The 20,448-nt window shown below is 35.9% G+C and overlaps 1 protein-coding gene across 1 annotated transcript in view; it reads left to right on the top strand.

Annotated features, from left to right (window-relative positions):
* The window catches only part of LOC139743857 (NXPE family member 3-like), a 41,961-nt gene that overhangs the window by 19,090 nt on the left and 2,423 nt on the right, over positions 1 to 20,448 (top strand). Inside the window, exons 2-5 of the mRNA XM_071654322.1 lie at positions 3,688 to 3,886; positions 13,518 to 14,087; positions 14,565 to 14,731; positions 19,729 to 19,784. Coding sequence (XP_071510423.1) covers positions 3,716 to 3,886; positions 13,518 to 14,087; positions 14,565 to 14,731; positions 19,729 to 19,784 — 964 coding nt within the window. The 5' untranslated portion in view covers positions 3,688 to 3,715. The remainder of the gene's footprint in view (positions 1 to 3,687; positions 3,887 to 13,517; positions 14,088 to 14,564; positions 14,732 to 19,728; positions 19,785 to 20,448) is intronic.

The raw sequence follows: 20,448 nt of genomic DNA on the forward strand, positions 1-20,448 counted from the left end.
CACAGTGCATACTTACATTCTCACACATGCACACACACGCACGCGCACACATACACATACACATACACATACACATACACATACATATACACATACACATACACATAGTACACTCAGCAAAGAAAAAAGAAAGAAAGTAAACACTTTTTCCAGTGCATATTTTTCATAGAAGATTTTGAAAAATAAAAAATCTTTGTGCCATATACCATATCAAAGGTTATTTGATTGGCTATAGACGTGGTAGGTTAATACAAAGAGAAATTTTACGCATGAGTGAATACATTCGTTCAAGTTGTCTTCCAAGGCACAAAAGTAAAAATTGCAGAACTTCGCATGAAGTGATTCATTTACAAATGCCCTTCAGCATAGCAAATATAACAAAAGACTAATTCAACACAATGAGAGAAATGAATGAATAGGAAAAATAATTTTCCGTCCCCTTTTATTTCTTTATATCGTCGAATAAGATCAAAGCTGGAAACTACAGAAGGAAAATTGGAATTTTCTGTCACCTCAAATTCAAATGTCATGGGGAGTTAGATGCAAGGGGGTAAAATGGACTTCTGGATTTGAGAAAGAGCATCAACACTTGAGAAAGAGCGAATCGCTCGAAAATTTGGGTGCCGAAATAAACTGTTTGTGAATACAGCATGAACTTGGTTTCGGTTTTGTTTGTGATGATATTATCACGCTAACACGTGGACAACGTAATTTATTATACACACACACATATATATATATATATATATATATATATATATATATATATATATACATATGTATATATATATATATATATATATATATATATATATATATATATATATTACTTGTCGTGTATTTAACTATAACGTCAAAGAGATGATACCAGAGTGTGTACAAAACTGGACTGCCTGAGGCGTAATGATTTTTTTTTCTAAAGCTTAGGTTGTGATTGTAAGAGTACCTTGTCCTTGTTCATTCACCTCAGAAATGGGAAGCTTGTAGAAGGCGTGCCGGAATTTCCCTTTTTGCACTGTCATGATTACTACGCATTGCCTCAACCACGTTTGACCTGAAAGAGCAAATGTAACCGGGCATCACAAAACCAACAAAACTGTCCACCCCTTGATTTCAAGTGAGGGCTCAAAAAAAAAAAGATATTTGTTCTGGCTTTGCGAGGTTGTCCATTCATAATCATGTTTACATGGTAATAAATTGGTTTCTTATCAGACACGCACAGTTAAAACATGGGGGTGAAGTTCAAAAACAGTTGAAATTTGATTCTAACAAATTACTCTGATCAGCTTTATCACTAGTATTTTCAGCAACTAGCTTTAAACTCTGCTTTCCTCCTAAACTAAGCCACGGTCAATCCATAAGACATCCATTTTATGGCTAGCATATTATCATAATCCCCTGCTCACGCTATCTTTAATCTGTAGTAATTATATCATTGGAATTTTTAGTGTACATTGCTCCAATTTGACGGGAATTCCTTATTTTATTTGAAAGCAATGAGAAACGTTTGTTGCAATATTCCATAAGGTTCGTTATTTCGAAGGTTCGTTAGAACGAAAATGATATGAAGGTTCGTTATTCCGAAGGTTAGTTAATAAGAAAATGAAGAAATGAAGAGAAGGAGCGTAGTAATGAGCCTTCGGAATTGCAAACCTTATTTCGTTTTAAGACTAACGAACCTTGGGAATAACGAACCTTCTTTTCATTTTCTGATTTACCGAGCCTTCGGGATAACAACCCTTATCTCACTTTTGAATTAACGTACCTTCGGAATAACGAACCTTGTTTCATTTTCAGATCAACGATTCATCGAAATCACGAACTCTGACCATGTACCGTTTGTCCCATACTTCGACCCTATTATAAAATGGGCTTTAGAATCTCTGCAATCTGTTTGGTCAATTGTCATGCATTGATTTTTACTGATCCACACTGAGCCATTGCGTCCGGTAAAATCCGAATACATGGCTCAAGTCTTGTATAGTAAGTGTAGTAGGTGTACCGGACGCATGATGGGGAAAATAGTTGTGTTTCAGGCCCATTTTACACAAATGATTCACAGGCCTATTTCTTGGATCAGTGAGAATTGGATGTTCTCTTTTAACTTTGGAACAGTCTAAAACCCACTCGCTACGCCCGTGGGTTTAAACAGTTCCAAATTTAAACTCGTACATCCAATTCTCACCGATCCTTTCTGTCCTGTGCGTTATTTGTATACTATTATACCAGTATAATGGTTTGTGGTACATGGTATACATGGCGTAGTCTATAGTACGCCAGCAGTATTCACTCAGTTGCACGAGTGTTTGTGCAATACGTTGAACTTCTTTGTGGAGATCTATGTACATACGAAATGAATAATCTCGGTAACTTCCCATTAACCGCACTGATGGACGACATATTATGATTTCCTACATCTCATTTACAATCCTGAAAGTCTCAATATGACCGAGCCTGATAACCATTCATACCGAAAATCAATCGTTAAAGAGATGAATGATAATAACAAAGAAGTGACACATAATTATAACATTACAACCTTGTTTGTCAACCTCCACAATGAAATTATTTGACTAACATGAGTGAATATATCACTATATAAAGTCTGATATCGATTCGCATTGTAATAATGGGCTGTGTTTTCTTCACATCAGAAGTGCTCACAGATATTTTGATCGGTTTTCAATTTTACTTTCGTTAATCAATTCATTGTCTAAAGTACTCGACAAAGTTGTTTACAACAGGACCGACGCCTCTCTGCACAAACGAAGCATTTTAAGCAGTTTACGACTTTGGCTGTCGTCAGAAGCATAAGCATAACGCATGTCCTTCCGACTTGTATTGACCAAGTTGCTCATTCAATAAATTGACTCATCTCTCCTATACTGTTGGAATCTTTCTGGACTCCACCAAGGCCTCAGATATACGATAAACTATGGTATATTTCTCCACATAATTATATCCCTGTATCCCGGAACCGAGGAAAGGACTTGGAGTGGTTCAGAGATTTCCTTTCAAATCGGAATCAATATCAACGTGAACGCGGTTCCTCTTCTTCCCAGCAGCTTATTATACAAGGGCAATTCCATTCTGCTTACAGCTCATTTCTTTATCAGTGCTATTCAAAAATCAAAAGTCCATTGGTTTGTGTGGATGTGCATGTATCTATAATGTCCGTGTTTCTGTTTTCTTTTCTTTGTTTGTGTGCGTGTGTGTGTGTGTGTGTGTGTGATTTCGTCCTTTTGCTCTATGTCACATTGTGTTTCACACTGTGGAACACTGTTTTCTGTTAACTGCACATGCCCCTGCGAGTGCCCCTATGTGTGCGGGGAAATGTAACATTTTGACCGCACCTTGGGGGAAAAAAAACCGCATCTATTTCAAACTGCAAGTCTGATAACGATGTGAATAATTACACGCGGATAATAGCAGCGTCGAAATTGTCCGCATCAGGCCTATACTCTGACCTCACTCCGATTTTAGGACCAAGTAATGTGGATGCTATCCGAATAATTGAATTTACGAAAGATGAAATAAAATCAGATTCCCGTGAATTTTGTTTGCATGATTTAAGTCCAGCCATAAAACCAAACTTTATCATTGTTGGTAAATTGCGTTGTTACTCTATGCCGTGTATTCTATTAAAGGTGGTTCTCAGGTGAGTCTTTTTTTTTTTCGTTTGCTCAGGCGCAAGTCAGCGTCATAAATTGAACGGATGGGAATTACAAAGAGTTTCTCCGCTGTATTCATCACCATTATGGTAGCTATGGTTGCCACCATGATACTGACAGGGCCATACTTAAGGACAAAGCAAACAGATGTAATAGTCATCGCCCCATTTGACGGCTTCAGGAAAACGGTAAACAACGTTACCAACGTCGTGAAGGTATATGACATCGAATCTACCTGATTGTTACAACATTCGTATGTATAATACACACATACATATATATTTTTTTTTCATTGGTGAATAAGAGTTTCAGATTGTTTAATGTGATTTACATATGTATATGTATATATATATATATATATATATATATATATATGTATATATATATATAAGTAACAAAGCTGCAACAAAGTTTATGCTGTATTCACCAACGGTTTATTTCTTCACACAAATTTTCGAGCGTCTCGCCGCCCTTTCTCAAGTGTTGATACTGAGAGAACAATAACAAAATTAAGCCATAACAATATATTGCAACCGTGTTACCAAGGATGCGCGCTTTAACGCATCAATGCTAGGCATCCTAACACCCAGCGCGCATCCTGGCAACAGTGCAATGTTACGTCATAATGAAATGACAATGAGTATAAAGCATACATGAAAAAACTTGGCACGACTGATACAGAAGTAATTCCTCTGAATACGCAGCTGCAGTGGTAATGTAAAAGCAGTGCATTATTTCTTTCAAAATTCAACATACACATAAATTTCTTGGAACCAGTCTTTTTTCCACTCCATGTAACCATGTTGTCTTACTTATCTTTTTTCCAGTTTTTTTTCCATTCCGAGACGTATTGTGACGTATCTATCTAATCAAAAGAAGAAAAATATGATTTTTCACGTATTTCATATTCATGCTATAGTCTCAGATTATTTAAAGACTATCTACTCACCAGAATTTGGAAGTTAATGTATGTGTATGCTGAAGTTTGAAAGGAATAGTAAACTGCTTGCACATATTTTGCATAACCATCAGTGTGACGATTCAGTTTGATTTTAAAAAATCGAATGTTTATATTAATCATGATAATTTCAGATTATGTAAAGATTATCTATACACTAGAATTAAAGTTAATTTATGTGTATGTTGAATTTTGAAAGAAATAATGCACTGCTTTTACATTACCACTGCAGCTGCGTATTCAGAGGAATTACTTCTGTATCAGTCGTGCCAAGTTTTTTCAGGTATGCTTTATACTCATTGTCATTTCATTATGACGTAACATTGCACTGTTGCCAGGATGCGCGCTGGGTGTTAGGATGCCTAGCATTGATGCGTTAAAGCGCGCATCCTTGGTAATAGTCCAGTCAAAATATGAAATGACCCACAACTAATTGCAACAGAAACGATTCCACTTGCATTTGACCCGGAAGAGCTATCAAAATAACATATTAAAAGTTCCTTAAAATTCGAGTGGTGGATCAGTGTCTAATTTGCATAAATTCAAAATGGCCGCCATACAACCTATTTATGCCTATATCTGGGGATATGTAACCCACAGAAAGTAAATTCCGGTGTCTAATCCTATGTTTTTTAGGTCAAGGAATACAAATATGTTATGTATAGCAACTTTCAAACATCCTTTTATATAGTTTTTGCATATATTTGCATATAATTACATGCAAAATGGCCGCCATATTGCCTGCGCAAGCCCGTATCTTCGTATATCATTAATGTAGTACACTCAGGAATAAGTCGCTATATATCTGGACATAAAACCGCAGAAAATAAATTCTGGTGTCTAAACCTATAGATGTTTTTTAGGTCAGGGAATACAATTATGATATAAGCAGTAACTTTCAAACTTCCCTTTATACATTTTTTGCATATATTTCCATTCAATTAAATGCAAAATGACCGCCGTAGTGCCACTACAGGCTTATATTTCTATCTGTAAAAGGTACCTAGTGATGGTGTCTGTGGTCTTAATTTTACTACTGAGAATCACTGATGTAGAATACGTTCCACTCAGCAATAGTTACCTATATTTCACTAAAAATTTGTATGTATTTATACATAAATCTATTCAAATTACTACCGTGAATATGATTTCAGATATACGAATACAAGCTGCAGAAGGTTGATTGTACTGTAATGTCTCATCCAAGATATCAAGGGAAAATTGTTATACCATTTAAAACCTTGATGATTATCCTTCACCTAGTGTGTATATTCTTGCATTTATTAAAAGTATTGTATTACATTGTACTCACATTTTCTTGAGATACAGCCTCAAAACAGAGAACAACTGTAAGTAGCATCGAATAGAACATATCTTTATTAACTGTAGATTCAACTTATCTTCCAAAGTGTGCTCAATAGGTACACAAATATTAAAGTCTAAAATTATGTAGTAGGAATCGTTAAAATATTTCATGATTGCATGATATCTAATGTATTATGTTTGCCTTCATGTTTACTGCTTATTACTTGTGTCTATGTTGCAATTCTTTATTTCTTCTCTCTCTTTTTTTTTTTTGCCAAGGGGGGGGGGGGGGCATGTCATCAAGTTCATGATTATCCATAAGCTACTCTACAAAAGTTTAATGAGTTTGGACATATCTCATATAGCTTTCAAAGTGTGCTTACGGTACACAAAAATTGGTCTTAAATCATTCAGCAGGTTTTTTTTTTTCAAACATCTTTTTTCTTACCTACGATGATTTACATCCATGTTTAGTTGATACTTGTGTCCTTTGTTGCAAAACTTTTGGTAAAGGCATGTTTATCAATGAGCAACATATGACCGTGATAATTTGTATGGAAGTGGATTTTGTTATATTTTTGCACGGTTTCACCCAGTGACTCACTGAAAATGTAAAACATTGTGATTTACAGCCAGATACAAAGAAAAAGAAAAAAAAAAGGAAATGCCTTAACATTTCTATTACTAGTACTCTGGATTCATCAGTCGATCAATACAAACAGCATCCTTCTCATTGGCTTCAAGCTCATACAACACATATAAATTCTTATACGTCCTACTTTCACCATTTTTCATGTTGTATCTGCAGATTTATTAAAAGAAATGTTTCCTATTGCATTGAGGCTTCGCACTAATAACATTTTCACCAACACACAGTTGTTGTTTTTTAGAAATGCGAGCAGCATGAAGGCTGAATTCAATTTTGCTGGCGAAAAAGCAGTCTTAAGTCAGATAAAAAACAAAATACATAACATCATTTTCTGTTCCTAACCCTTCCAAAAGGTCCCTTCCCTCCAGCTTTTCTTCAAGTTAAATAGTGGAAGGGAAATGACATACAATCATTGGAATTGGGACGATTTTAGGAAGATGTTTAATCAAAAATATGTTCTGATCACTACAGAAAAAGCTGCAGCTATTAAGGAACTCCTGAAGAAAGTCTGATGCAACTGCAAGACAGGATGTTAGCAACTGGCAGTGTATAGTTGCAGGGCAAGCAGATTTGACTGCACACAACCCATACCACTGTCAGATGCGGGCCATTATATATCAGACACTTGTAATGTTGTATTTCTAAAATATGTGAGGAGTGAGATTATGCTGTTCTAATTGGTGACTAGGAATAAGAAGCATTCTCGAAAGACATCGACACAGTTTACAACAAACGTGAGACTTACCACGCTTCAGTATGAAATGGAGCCGAGATCCTGTTTGCTTTAAATTAATCAACTGCAATTTCACACCATCCTAGTCCAGAATTTGTGGTAAACACATAAAACACTGTGAGTGTAAGCTATAGTTTTGTATACTCGTGTTTCTATTTTGAGAGATCACATTACATACCTTAGTATCTGTATTATCACAAGCTAGAAAATAAAAATGATGTACAGGAAACGAAAGTTTTCTTGAAATCAAGTGACTTTGATCCATTAGATTTTAAACTCATCTTAGCCAAAGGTTCAAGACAGCAAAAAAGATTCAAGCTAATATTGCAAATAGCCATCATTTATATTCTACTGTCCGGTCGTCGGTCATGCATACATTTTCAAAAACCATTTCCAGCTAGGTTCTCTTTAAAAAAAACCCATGTAATGACAGATTTTCAACAAACTAGGCAAGTAGCATCCCAAGGATGATAGGCTTTCAAGGTGTTCAAATAGACACCATATTCCGAAAGGTCCCAGAACCCCGAAATTAAGGAATCTATCATAAAAAAAACTCCTGTCACACACACACACCCTCATACACACACACACACACACAAAAGTAGAACCAAGTGTAACAGAGCTAGGTATAATGTACAAAGTTGAATATCTTGGAGATTGCATATAGATTTAAGTTTACTTTCACAGTTTAACTTATTTTCGAAATATTACACATTATATATATATATATATATATATATATATATATATATATATTGACAGCAAATCTTGCACATATAGACGTGGCTGGTGTTGGGTAGCACCCCTTTAATCATCGAGTGTGGTCTTGTAGTGTTGTCTGTGTACAGACAACACTACAAGACCACACTCAGCACCAACACAATCCTGAAGAAGGGCTTTTCGCCTGAAAGCTCGATGATTAAAGGGGTGCTACCCAACACCAGCCACGTCTATATATGCAAGACTTGCTGTCAATAGATTTACTGTCCTTGCACCGCCCCGCCATGTTGTGGTTAAGTCCTTTGATGTCAGTATATATATATATATATATATATATATATATATATATATATATATATATATATAATGATACTTGTAATCAATGTGTTGGTACCAGTACAGAAAGATGACGAATCAGGGTGGTAATGCATTTCAGTCCAACAGTGCTATTTAGTCAGACCAAATTTTTGACGCAAACATTCGTCTTTCTTCACAATTGTCATTGTCGATCCTGAGGAAGATGAATGTATCCGTCGAAAATTTGGTCTGAATAAATAGCACTGTTGAACTGAAATGCATTGCCACCATACTTCGTATGTATGTATATATATATATATATATATATATATATATATATATACATATATCACGGGTACCATCTACCCCAACCCCCCCCCCCCCTCCACCCCAGGCCACAGGATGCCCAAAGGCACCTTAAATATTACCTATAGGTGCGGATGCCTTGGGGCTGGGACCAGTTATTGGGGGCCACTTTTGATTTTTGATCCTCTTTTTGAAAACATATGGTCAAATTTTCAACAAACTTAGTACTGTAGGTGCATTTATCGCTAGTGTCATGAATATATGAACATCATGCCTCCCTGGGCCATGGAGGTCCCTAAAGGCTTGTAGAAATGGCCCTTCCCAAAGTCTTCCAATTTCCTCTCTCCCAAGTAATAGTCTGTAAGAATGCATGGAAGGTGAACTTGAGATACTCGAGTGAGGGCTGGACCCCTGGGTCTTTTATTCAGAAAGTGAGTGAGTGACATGGTATCCTGATATGACAAGAACATTCTCTAAACAAATGTCCAAACTCACGAAGCTTTTGTAGAGTAGCTTATGGATATAAGCTACTCTTAATTTGAATAGATTTATGTATAAATATATGCAAATTTTTAGTGAAATATAGGTAATTATTCCTGATTGGAACGTTTTCTACAACAGTGACTTTCAGCAGTAAATAAAGACCATAGACACCACCACTGGGTACCTTTTACAGATAGAGATATAAGCCTGTAGAGGAATTATGGCGGCCATTTTGCATTTATTGAATGCAAATATATTCCAAAAAATGTATAAAGGGAAGCTTGAAAGTTACTGCTAATATCATAATTGTATTCCCTGACCTAAAAAACATAGGTTTAGACACCAGAATATATTTTTTGTGGGTTTTATGTCCAGATATATAGCGACTTATTCCTGAGTGCACTACATTAATGGTATACGAAGATACGGGCTTGCACAGGCAATATGGCGGCCATTTTGCATGTAATTATATGCAAATATATGCAAAAACTATATAAAGGGATGCTTGAAAGTTGCTACAGATAACATAATTGTATTCCTTGACCTAAAAAACATAGGTTTAGACACCGGAATTTACTTTCTATTGGTTACGTATCCCGAGATATAGGCATAAACAGGTTGTATGGCGGCCATTTTGAATTTATGCAAATTAGACACTGATCCACCACTCGAATTTTAGGGAACTTTTAATATGTTATTTTGATAGCTCTTCCGGGTCAAATGCAAGTGGAATCGTTTCTGTTGCAATTAGTTGTGGGTTAACCCACTTTTTGTCGTATTTTGACTGGACTATAACACGGTTGCAATATATTGTTATGGCTTAATTTTGTTATTGTTCTCTCAGTATCAACACTTGAGAAAGGGCGGCGAGACGCTCGAAAATTTGTGTGAAGAAATAAACCGTTGGTGAATACAGCATGAACTTTGTTGCAGCTTTATTACTTATCTTTTTATCTTGCCAACACGTGGACTACCTTATCAACATGTATATATATATATATATATATATATATATATATATATATATATATATATAATGTATGCGTGGGTGTGCGTGTGTGTGTGTGTGAAGGCAGACTCTGTCGCCAAATAAAGCATACAACTTGAAGAATGGACAGCCTTATAGAGAAAAGCAAAGAAACATGTATGAGCGTAGATTTTATGATATAATTATGTTGCATCATTATTATTGTATTCTCTCTCCACCTTAGTAATTCCTGGGTTTATTGCGGTGATAAGAATGCATTGTTTGGGTACATTATACTTAAGGGGGTATGAGCTGAGTGCTGATGTGGGCGTGTTTACTCAGTAAGCTATGTGTATTTAGGATAAAAAGCCTGACTGTGTTTGCTGAACGTTCATAGTTTAATTTGTTCGGACAAGGAATGGCACATTTTACCTGCAATGGTCCGCGGTGACGCACAGATCTTTATGTGCAAGGAGTACCTTCCGGGTGGGTTGTTACAGTTTTGGTTGAGATGGGGCTTCAAGTTTCCATTATTTTTGTGAGATAGCGACAAACCTCTCATGAAATATAAAAGAGCATTTGATTCTAAGAGGGTGTCAAAGTTTATTTGATGAAAATTGTTTGTAAAATGGCCGAAATATGAAATAAATACAAAAAAAAAACAAAAAAAAAACAAAACCCAAGATCAAAATAAAACGTGGTACCTACGTCTTAAAGGGTCGCTTTGTTTTATACTTTGCTTTCGGATATCTCAGTCATTTCAAAACCGAATTTTATCAAATAAACTTTGAATTCCTTTTCGAATTCTATGCTCTTTGACAATTTATAAAGTGTTTTCTTAGTATCCTGCAAAAAGCTAAAAGCTGAATCATCATCTCAACCAATACTATGCCATCTCTTTAAGGCTATTAAAGACAATTGCGATGTTTGAGTTACGAGTGTATATTGCAATTTTGGGATGGGATTCATCCCGAAATAATCATTATGGTTAACAATGTGCTGAGGTAACATGGATTAAGTGGAATGATGTGACAGAAAGCAGACTATGCGTGAGTTATGAGGCGAGGGCATCGAACTTTCAGAATCCCATCTACTAATTTGCGTAGTGGATGTGATTTGTTGCCACCAATGTCCCTATTCCGGATCAATTGCTTTTCAAAAGGGAAATTCCCAGCCCAATTACTAATTAGTCTGAGACAAGAGTAAAATGTTGCAAACACAACGGTGGAAATTTGATCAAAAATCGGGTTAAAAATAAAGCAATTTTGAAAGATTCTTTCAGTTTTGCAGAACAGTTCTCGAACAGTTGTAAGAATTTGCAAATAAGTGAGCGCGGGCTTATGATGGTATCGTCTAAAATTCTGACTTGATTATGAAAAAAAACCGATAAAAATACATTTTTGCTATAAAAGCGTAAAATGATAGTCACGATAAAAAAGAAAATGACAGTATCAAGTACAATTTTGCAATTCCATTAGATCTAACTATCAACTGGTAGGCCTACTGAAATTTTAATGGACTCAGTCTAGGACCTCTCTATACAATAACTATCACAATTCATGTCTTTTGATATAAATTGTATGATCACTCAGCACAATTCCTTGGCTATACACTTGATGACGTCAAAATTATGATCCGCCAGACATGCCAGCTAAATCAGGATTTGAGACTGTTCAAACTAAAATCTGAAAATATTAAGTTTTTATTCACAAAATTTATTGCGATGACATCGGCTCACTATTTGTATAATTATATTGACTGTTCAGGAACTGTTTTCGTGAAAAAAAAAGAGTCTTCACAATTCAAAATCGTCCTTAATCCTTCTCCGACTTTGATCGAATTTTCACAGTTTCTTTTCAGACACCTTTTGAGTGGGTTGTGGAGGCATTCGTTGTGAGTTCTCTCGTGGAGACATTATACAGGCATAACATCGTATATTTAATGACAATGTTTGTTTATAGTTTATTACGGTCTAATTTGATGTCAGTAATCTGGGGCAAATTATTTCAAAATAGGGTGTTTTTTTTTTTGGGGGGGGGGGGTGTTTTTTCAAAGTAAACACAACATTAACAACATAATTTCTTTGAAAGATCTAACCCTTAATCAACCCTAACACCTTGATTTTGTTAATAATTATGTTTCCAGAGTACGGGACTGAAAAAAAAAAATGGTTTCCCACATGAGAAGGGCACTTGAAAAAAAATAATCCACGTTCTGCTTTTTCGATTTTGTTGTCTTCATTGATTTTGAATCAACTTGAATAATCTTACAGTGACCTTTTCTATAACAGTAAGAAGGGAAATTATATAACTTCCATACACGATATGGAAACCTGTTGAATGTCGATTGATTGATACGTGTGGACATGCGTGTTTTTTCGACACATGATAGGCATGGGAAAGATAAATGCGTTATAACATTGAAATTAAGAAAAAGAAATATACAATGGGAAATATTTTGAAGTTTTTCGATGTAGGCCAATGCTATTTACACTGCGGAAAAAAACACCAACAAAAACAAATAAAACAAACACTGCCGATATGGCAGACAAAATGACAGGGAATGCGCATACGCGACAAAACGGAAGATGCGAGGATCTTTTTTTTTTAAGCAGTGGACATAAGTGCGACTTGCCATATTCGTCTCTGAGTGGGGATAGCGGAAGTGTATGGGCGGCGAGGACGGATAGCATAATATTATGACCAAAATCCCGGAGTATAGCCGGAGTGCTGGGAGCGAGCATTTACTTTAGCTACAATTTACCGGAGTGACACTGCGCAGTTTTGTTTTTGTTTTTGTTTTAATCCACTTCTCTTGGTGTTTTCGAATTCGGGTTTTCGCTCACATACCAGCATTTGCCTAGCAACTTGGAACATCACAAGACTGGGGGAAAACAGTCTGCGGCTTTAGTGATTATAACATTAGTATGACCACTCGTCTTGTAATGCCCTTGTATCCATCATCATTTTATTTCGATCATGACACAGGGAAAAGCAGATAGAGAATATGAACAGATATTCAGGAGGTGGGATGAAAGAATCATTGACAAAAATATCTGTCTAAATAATCAGGTTTTAAATGAAAAAGAGAGGACAAGCTGAGAACATCTCGAAGCCTGGCTCTTATCAAATAGCAATTGGCCAGCATATAGAAATTATAGATCACTCCAAGAACGATGCATTTGTGGCACAGTAAGTAGAATTACTAGTAATAGAAGGTCAAAGTTTATCACCACGATCACAGGTATTTCTGTATTTTTGGTCCTTGTGTACCTTAGAAGTAAAGTAAAGTAGATAGTGTAGAATTTTATGTTCAGAAGCAGAAGTATAGGCCTGTAGTAATGTAAACAACTTGGTGCATATCAGCATATTCGTGGTCATAATTACAGCATTTTATTAAATTCTCGTTGTTATTTTGACTGCAATCAGTCACTAAAGGTACGTGCACATGGAGAACCCTTCGCTGGCCAAAGGACGGTGCCTCACCCGTTTTGCCCAGGTCGAAACGTCAGTAGTAGGAGTATGCATATAGAAGAGTACGATCATCCCCAGAATGCTTCTTGGCAAAATGCCTCCGATATTACTAGTGGGTCGTTCTCGTCCTTCGCGGTAAGGAGGAAGCACGACAAATTCCGCGTCTGCGACGAGCTTGAACTCGTCATCCAAGCGAGGGACGGCTTGAACCGGACGAAGACCTACGGCGGGGATTATTTTCGGGCGAAAATTTCCACCAAAAACAAAACTTTTGCGGCCAGTTCATCGACTGACGGAGAGGTGATCGACCATGGTAATGGGACGTACTCTGCCCTTTTCACTCTCAAGTGGGCCGGAGTCGTCAACTTCGAAGTCACGCTCGTTCACCCGAGCGAGGCCATAGACGTCCTTCGAAGAATACGAGCAGAGGGGTTCATAGATGCAGCCTATCTTGGAGGATTCAGAGCTAAGGGCTCATCGAAGGAAGTTTCAACCTTGTGTCACACCACTTTGCCGGATGAGCTTGTAAGAGAATAGATGAATGCACTAATTGTTCTTCTAGCAGGTCTTTGACAGCAAAAACTATTTGATTGTGATTGCTGTCATTGTTTAAATGAAACTGGAAAGGTCAGGGCAAAATAAATCCGGTAGTAGCCAAAACCGTCCTTCATTTCTTTCGCTAATTCCTCAGCAGCAGCTTTGGGGTTTTTCTTGATAGTAATAACATGATAATGAATTTGTCATGTAATTCATTGCGTTGCCATGCATGTGTCTTTTCCTTTCTTGCTGCACTAATAACCCTTGCAGTATTGTTGTGGAACCGAGGGTAAGCCAGCACAAGGTTGTTAACTTGCTGTTATTAGCTGTCTGTGAAAGCTAAGTTTAGGGCTTATGACTGTTATTTAAATGAGTTTTTAAGTGGTACTCAACGGGGCTGTGACATGTAGGTTTAGATATTTCAACAAATATCACGATCACATATTTTCACGGTCTGTTCAAAAGGGTCCACTTTGTAATTTCACCGATGAGAAATCAGGCTTTCCATGGTTCTGTCAGAAGCCTCAAAACCTGTCCTGCGCAAATTATTTCGGACATCGGGGACGCAACGGCAACGAAGTATGGAATCTAACATCCTTTAATGAAGCACACAGCATTCTACCTTTTTCGAAGTAAGTCATGACAGCATTAAAGCCATTTGTCAATCAAATCAAATTACATTTTAAAAGAAAAAAAATCGCATGTATATGTATGACATACCCTAGATGAACAGTGTAATAGCATGCATAATCTTTGATAGAGTTAAATTATCTTGATGTTCATGGTAATGATCGATCAAATTACCTAAGGCATATCTTCCCGATTTGCACGTCAAGAAATGGTCCACGGAATTATTACAGATACGTTTCCTAGAATCATAAAGGGTGGGAAATAATTAATGCTACAATTAATACGTTAATCACAGCTAGCGGACAAAATGTACGACATGCTAAAAAATTTACGACATCCGAAAGACTTTAATGAAATACTTCAACGGTTTGATAACACTGAGCATAAAGATTCTGCGGTTCGGCATCTAGGACACTAGCAAAATGTAACATAATCAGCATATCAAGAAATGCAATGTAAGCATCATGATGCCTGTAAAATGAGATCCTGTGACAAAACAATGTATATACCAACATTCAGCGAATCATATTTGTGAATGTTCTAACTTTTTCATGTTTGCCTCGTGTGATGGTGAGCAACATTTCCTTACATATCTTTCTGGTGTCACACCTCCAAACTGGTTTGAGGTCAGATGGGCCTTCAGGTTTCCATCTTTTGTGTGTGTGTGTGTGTGTGTGTGAGATAATGAGAAACCTCCAATGAATTATTAGCGATTGAGCATACAATTCTGCAAGTTTATTTGATGAAAATTCGTTTTGAAATGGCTGAGATATCCAAAAACAAAGAGGTCCTATTCAAAGATCTGATACACCTTTTATACACTGTAAAAACATGGGTGTTAGATTTAACACCACGGGTGTTAAATCTAACACCGATCAAACTTCAATAAAGGACCACACCCACAGGTGTTAAAAATGCACTGTGATGGTGTTGAAAAGTGTTCACCTGACACCTCGTGGTGTTAATTTGACACTGTACCCGGTGTTATTTTGACACTGTACTGGTGTTAATTCAAAAATGACACCACATGGTGTTGATTTGATATTTGTTGGTGTTAATATCAATGGTTTAACACCCGTCCAGCTTCAATAAGAGACCACACCAGCTGGTGTTACTTTGGTGTAAATTTATTTTCACATTTTTTCAAAAATCTAGTATTTTAATGTAAAATTCTTGATCGTCTTGTTTAAATTAAAAATCAACAAGAAGTGCAGTTACTAAGAAACTCTTCAAAAAACAGTTTAAAATTTGGAAATGACACCCGTAGGTGTTAATTTAACACCATAAATGAGCACCGAAAATTTAACACCAGCTCGGTGTTCACTATTTAACACCGGACTTTTTGCAGTGTAACAACCATTTTGTTTTCCTTTGTGTTTGGAAATCTCAGGCATTTCAAAACAATTTTTCATCAAATAAACTTTGCACTTCCCTTAAGATTGTATGTTCGTTGATATTTCATAATTATGAGGGGTTTCTATCTATCTTCCCAAAAGTTTAAATCTGAATTCCCCGTTTCAACTAATACTGTAACGACCCTTTAAGATAATTTTAACAGCATACCATTATTTTATAAACGAAGCAATATCGATCCGAGCTATTCATATCTCACGTCAACGCCTAATGACTCCATATCGAGTGAGAACATGATATAAAAATCCCATTCTCTTCTTTGAGCTTGCACCGGAATTAACTGCTTTGTAAACACATGGAATACTTGTGCCATTATAACAGGAAAATGTAACTTTTTTTGTAGTCATATTGAATGAAAATTGAACCGCTTCATTCTTTTGAGTAGTGATTCGCCGCGTCTATTACAGTTAAGTTGACGCTTTGGTATGTATATAATTTTACATGAAAAAAAAAATAAACATTGAAGAACTTAATTTACCAACGTTTGTACTCTGCAAAAAGTCCGGTGTTAAATAGTGAACACCGAGCTGGTGTTAAATTTTCGGTGCTCATTTATGGTGTTATTTCCAAATTTTAAATTGTTTTTTGAAGAGTTTCTTAGTAACTGCACTTCTTGTTGATTCTTAATTTAAACAAGACGATCAAGAATTTTACATTAAAATACTAGATTTTTGAAAAAATGTGAAAATAAATTTACAGCAAAGTAACACCAGCTCGTGTGGTCCCTTATTGAAGCTGGACGGGTGTTAAACCATTGATATTAACACCAACAAATATAAATCAACACCATGTGGTGTCATTTTTGAATTAACACCAGTACAGTGTCAAAATAACACCAGGTACAGTGTCAAATTAACACCACGAGGTGTCAGGTGAACACTTTTCAACACCATCACAGTGCATTTCTAACACCTGTGGGTGTGGTCCTCTATTGAAGTTTGATCGGTGTTAGATTTAACACCCGTGGTGTTGAATCTAACACCGATGTTTTTACAGTGTAGAATCTCTTAGTTGCCATTCTTTACCGTTTTTTGTTTGATATTCTACATAAATCTCTGTTGAATAGCCTTTGAGACAAAATTTCGTAAGATAGAGAAAAAAACTTTAACCATCCATCCCTTCCGTAATGTGTACTCTGCTCTTAACTAAAATTTTTTAGCTAGTGTTTGGGAGACACTGCAACCACTAACCTGTATTATTACAGAATAGAAACTGTTTTTAAAGACCTATTTCATGTGGTTTTTTCCTGTTACATGTTATTCTGCCCAATAACCCTTGTAAAAGTTTTTGTAATTCATCCAATAGAAAAATCGAATACAGACAAAATAGTAATAAATGCAATAAAGTATGTTACCTTGATATTTGATTTTGCATATTGCGATCTGTATCACTTTGCAGAGAAGAAGTATATTTGTATTTTTATTTCTTGTTCTTTGATGAAAGATTGACAAAAATATTGAAATGAAATGAAATGAAATGGAATGAAAGGAAACGAAATAAAATGGAATAAAATGTAGAGAAAAAATGGAATGAAATTAAACGAACCGAAATCAAATGAAACGAAGCGATGACACACAAAGAACTCTTGCATCAGTCATCGAGAAATGAGTATCTTTTCGAGAGAAAAAAGAATGAAATACAAATTATTAACACCAAGACAAGAATAGCGGTGTATGTGTAACAAAATGTTATTAGAAAAATATGCATGGAATATTTCATTAAATCTCATTTTAATTTCATATGTCCAATGACCAACAAAACTAAGATTAGTGTGTAGCTTATACACTGTAACTTTAAAAATGGTGAATCAATCGAAATACAATTTCAGGGTAGGAAACTATAACTTATTGCCCACATCTTACAGAACACCCCATTCGATTTGCTTCAGTTGTCAAAGAGAAATGAGAAATTTTGGAGAGCATGTCAGAATTCTCTTCCCTCCAAGTTCTGTCTATTTTGTTAACACATACATTAATATGGAGTTCCAAGAGCATCCAAGTGCTAAACTTGGAAGAATCAGACTCAAGACATGCTTTACGACAATTCACATTTCTCTGTGACCGCTTAACCAAATTGAATGGGGTTTTCTGAAAAAAAAAAGCTAAGATGTCGTATTTCAAGACCCTGAAGTAGCATCTAGACGGTTTAACCCTATAAAGCCCAAGGGGGGGCACATTGTGCCCCCCCTACCAGATTTTCGTTTGCTACTCCTTCGCCCTTAATCCGATTTCAACCAAATTTGGTGACTTTTCCTAAAATCTTATTGCAAACATTTTGATATATAATTTAGCTATATTTGGTGTTGCTGGTTGCCATGGCAACCATAAACTGACAACCTTGTCAGTCAGATTTTGCATCTTTTTTCTGTTCCCATTTCTTTTAACAGCATTACAGTGTATGAAATGAGTGTTTCTTGGCTGAAATTTGTTGAAGGAGCAAAATTTGAAGTAATTATGGTCCTGGAAAGTTTTTCTTATTATTTCCTTTGTTTTTATGTGACAAAGGCATAAAACAATAGATATAATAGAGATAATTGAAAACAATAATATTTTCTAAAGATTGCCTTTATATTTTGAGTTATTTTGATTCCTTCACCCAAGTTATGCCTCTAATATCATTAGTTTATCATATTATCAATTTGAAATCTCAAAATTCCAGTATTATGCAAATATGAAATGTCATAACTATACATGTACCCATCCCACACATTTCATCCCAGGTCTCATAATGTATGACTATGTTGATATGAATAGCGCCCCCATGTGGTGACCTTGAGAAATTGTAACCATAACAAATAATAAAATTCCACTTGCTTATCATTTGTGACGAATATGAAAATGATTGGTCTATAATAAGACATATATCATGGCGATAAAGAAATTATACAGAAAAATCATGTTTTTAGCATATTTCCTATGTATTTCTTTATATTTTGGTAAATAGCGCCCTCCATGGGTGACCTTGTGAAAATTCAAATGTACAGTCATGTAGAGTATGAGTTACTCTACCCACGTGCCAAATATGACGATGATACATCAAATAATAAAAAAGTTATGTAGGGGGGGCACAATGTGCCCCCCCTTGGGCCTGCGAGGGGTCAAAATAGCTTGGGCTTAATAGGGTTAATCATATTGGATGTTATCAATGCGAAAATCCCATTGTATCGTTTTGGGACATTCTGTATATACACATATACGTAATCAATGCAACCCGTTTCCTCTACTGAAGAATGATAATGAGTAAGGAAATAATGGTCATATACTGTGACACTAAAGTATCAAAAAAAAACCGTTAGTGAAAGTGATGAGGACTGTGAAAAGCTTGGCTTGTAATTTAAAATCTCCTCAATTCATCAATGAATGATGATACAAACCTCCTGACTCGGGAATTTCCACATATTTATCAGGTTTATCACTTTAGTCGCAATGATACATTACGTTGATGCTTTATGTCTGCTTGTTTGTACTCTTATTTTTTTCGGGGATGGGGGTCGTGTTTTTCCTCTTGTCGGTCTTGTGAGTAATCGTTGGGGTCTTTCGTTTGGTATTTCAAAAGAATTATGAATTTCATCTCCTCTTCATTACAGGGCTGAAGTCCCAGTTTCTGGCGACATGACGTCGATAATAGTCGGATACGAACCAGGTAAGACTAGATAAAATCACTCTTTGAAAGCAAACTATAGAGAATTTTCTCCTCTGTTTTCCATTTTTTTTAATTCCTTCTTCATTCGAAGGTCCAGTTCATTAAAGCTAATATGCACTCATGGAGTTTTTACATAGCACACAAGATGACTGGTAAGGAGGAATACCAACGAATGCCGGGTCATTTCTCACTTTTGGCCCAATATTGATTCCAAACAGAAATACAATGACGCAGATATTTTTTTTTCTCTTCATCAAAACGACACGACTCACATTCTACACGCATACGCAGACATTATGTATGCATTCTACAAAATGTATACAGACTATGTATATATGAAGAGTTTGTTTGCAAAAACCGATAAGTCCATATTTGCCAAATGGAGATATTTGCGATTAAAGGTCAAGAAAAATAAAGGGAATAATAAGACAATTTTTGCTTCTTTTGACCATAACTTCAAAAATATACCTTTATATGTAGTGACCAATCTATCATTTAAAAGGTATTATTTTGTACATTATGACAGAGATCGTACTTCAAAATCTTCAAAAATGGACTTATCGCTTTTTGCAAACAAACCCTTCATATATACACATCCACCTCCACACATACATATAAACAAGCACTCATGATTATACGCTTAAACAAATATCCACGTAGATCC

Source organism: Diadema antillarum, unplaced genomic scaffold (assembly GCF_040938485.1).
Source record: "Diadema antillarum isolate AM-2024a unplaced genomic scaffold, OU_Dant_1.0 scf00000035, whole genome shotgun sequence".
Lineage (NCBI taxonomy): Eukaryota > Metazoa > Echinodermata > Echinoidea > Diadematoida > Diadematidae > Diadema > Diadema antillarum.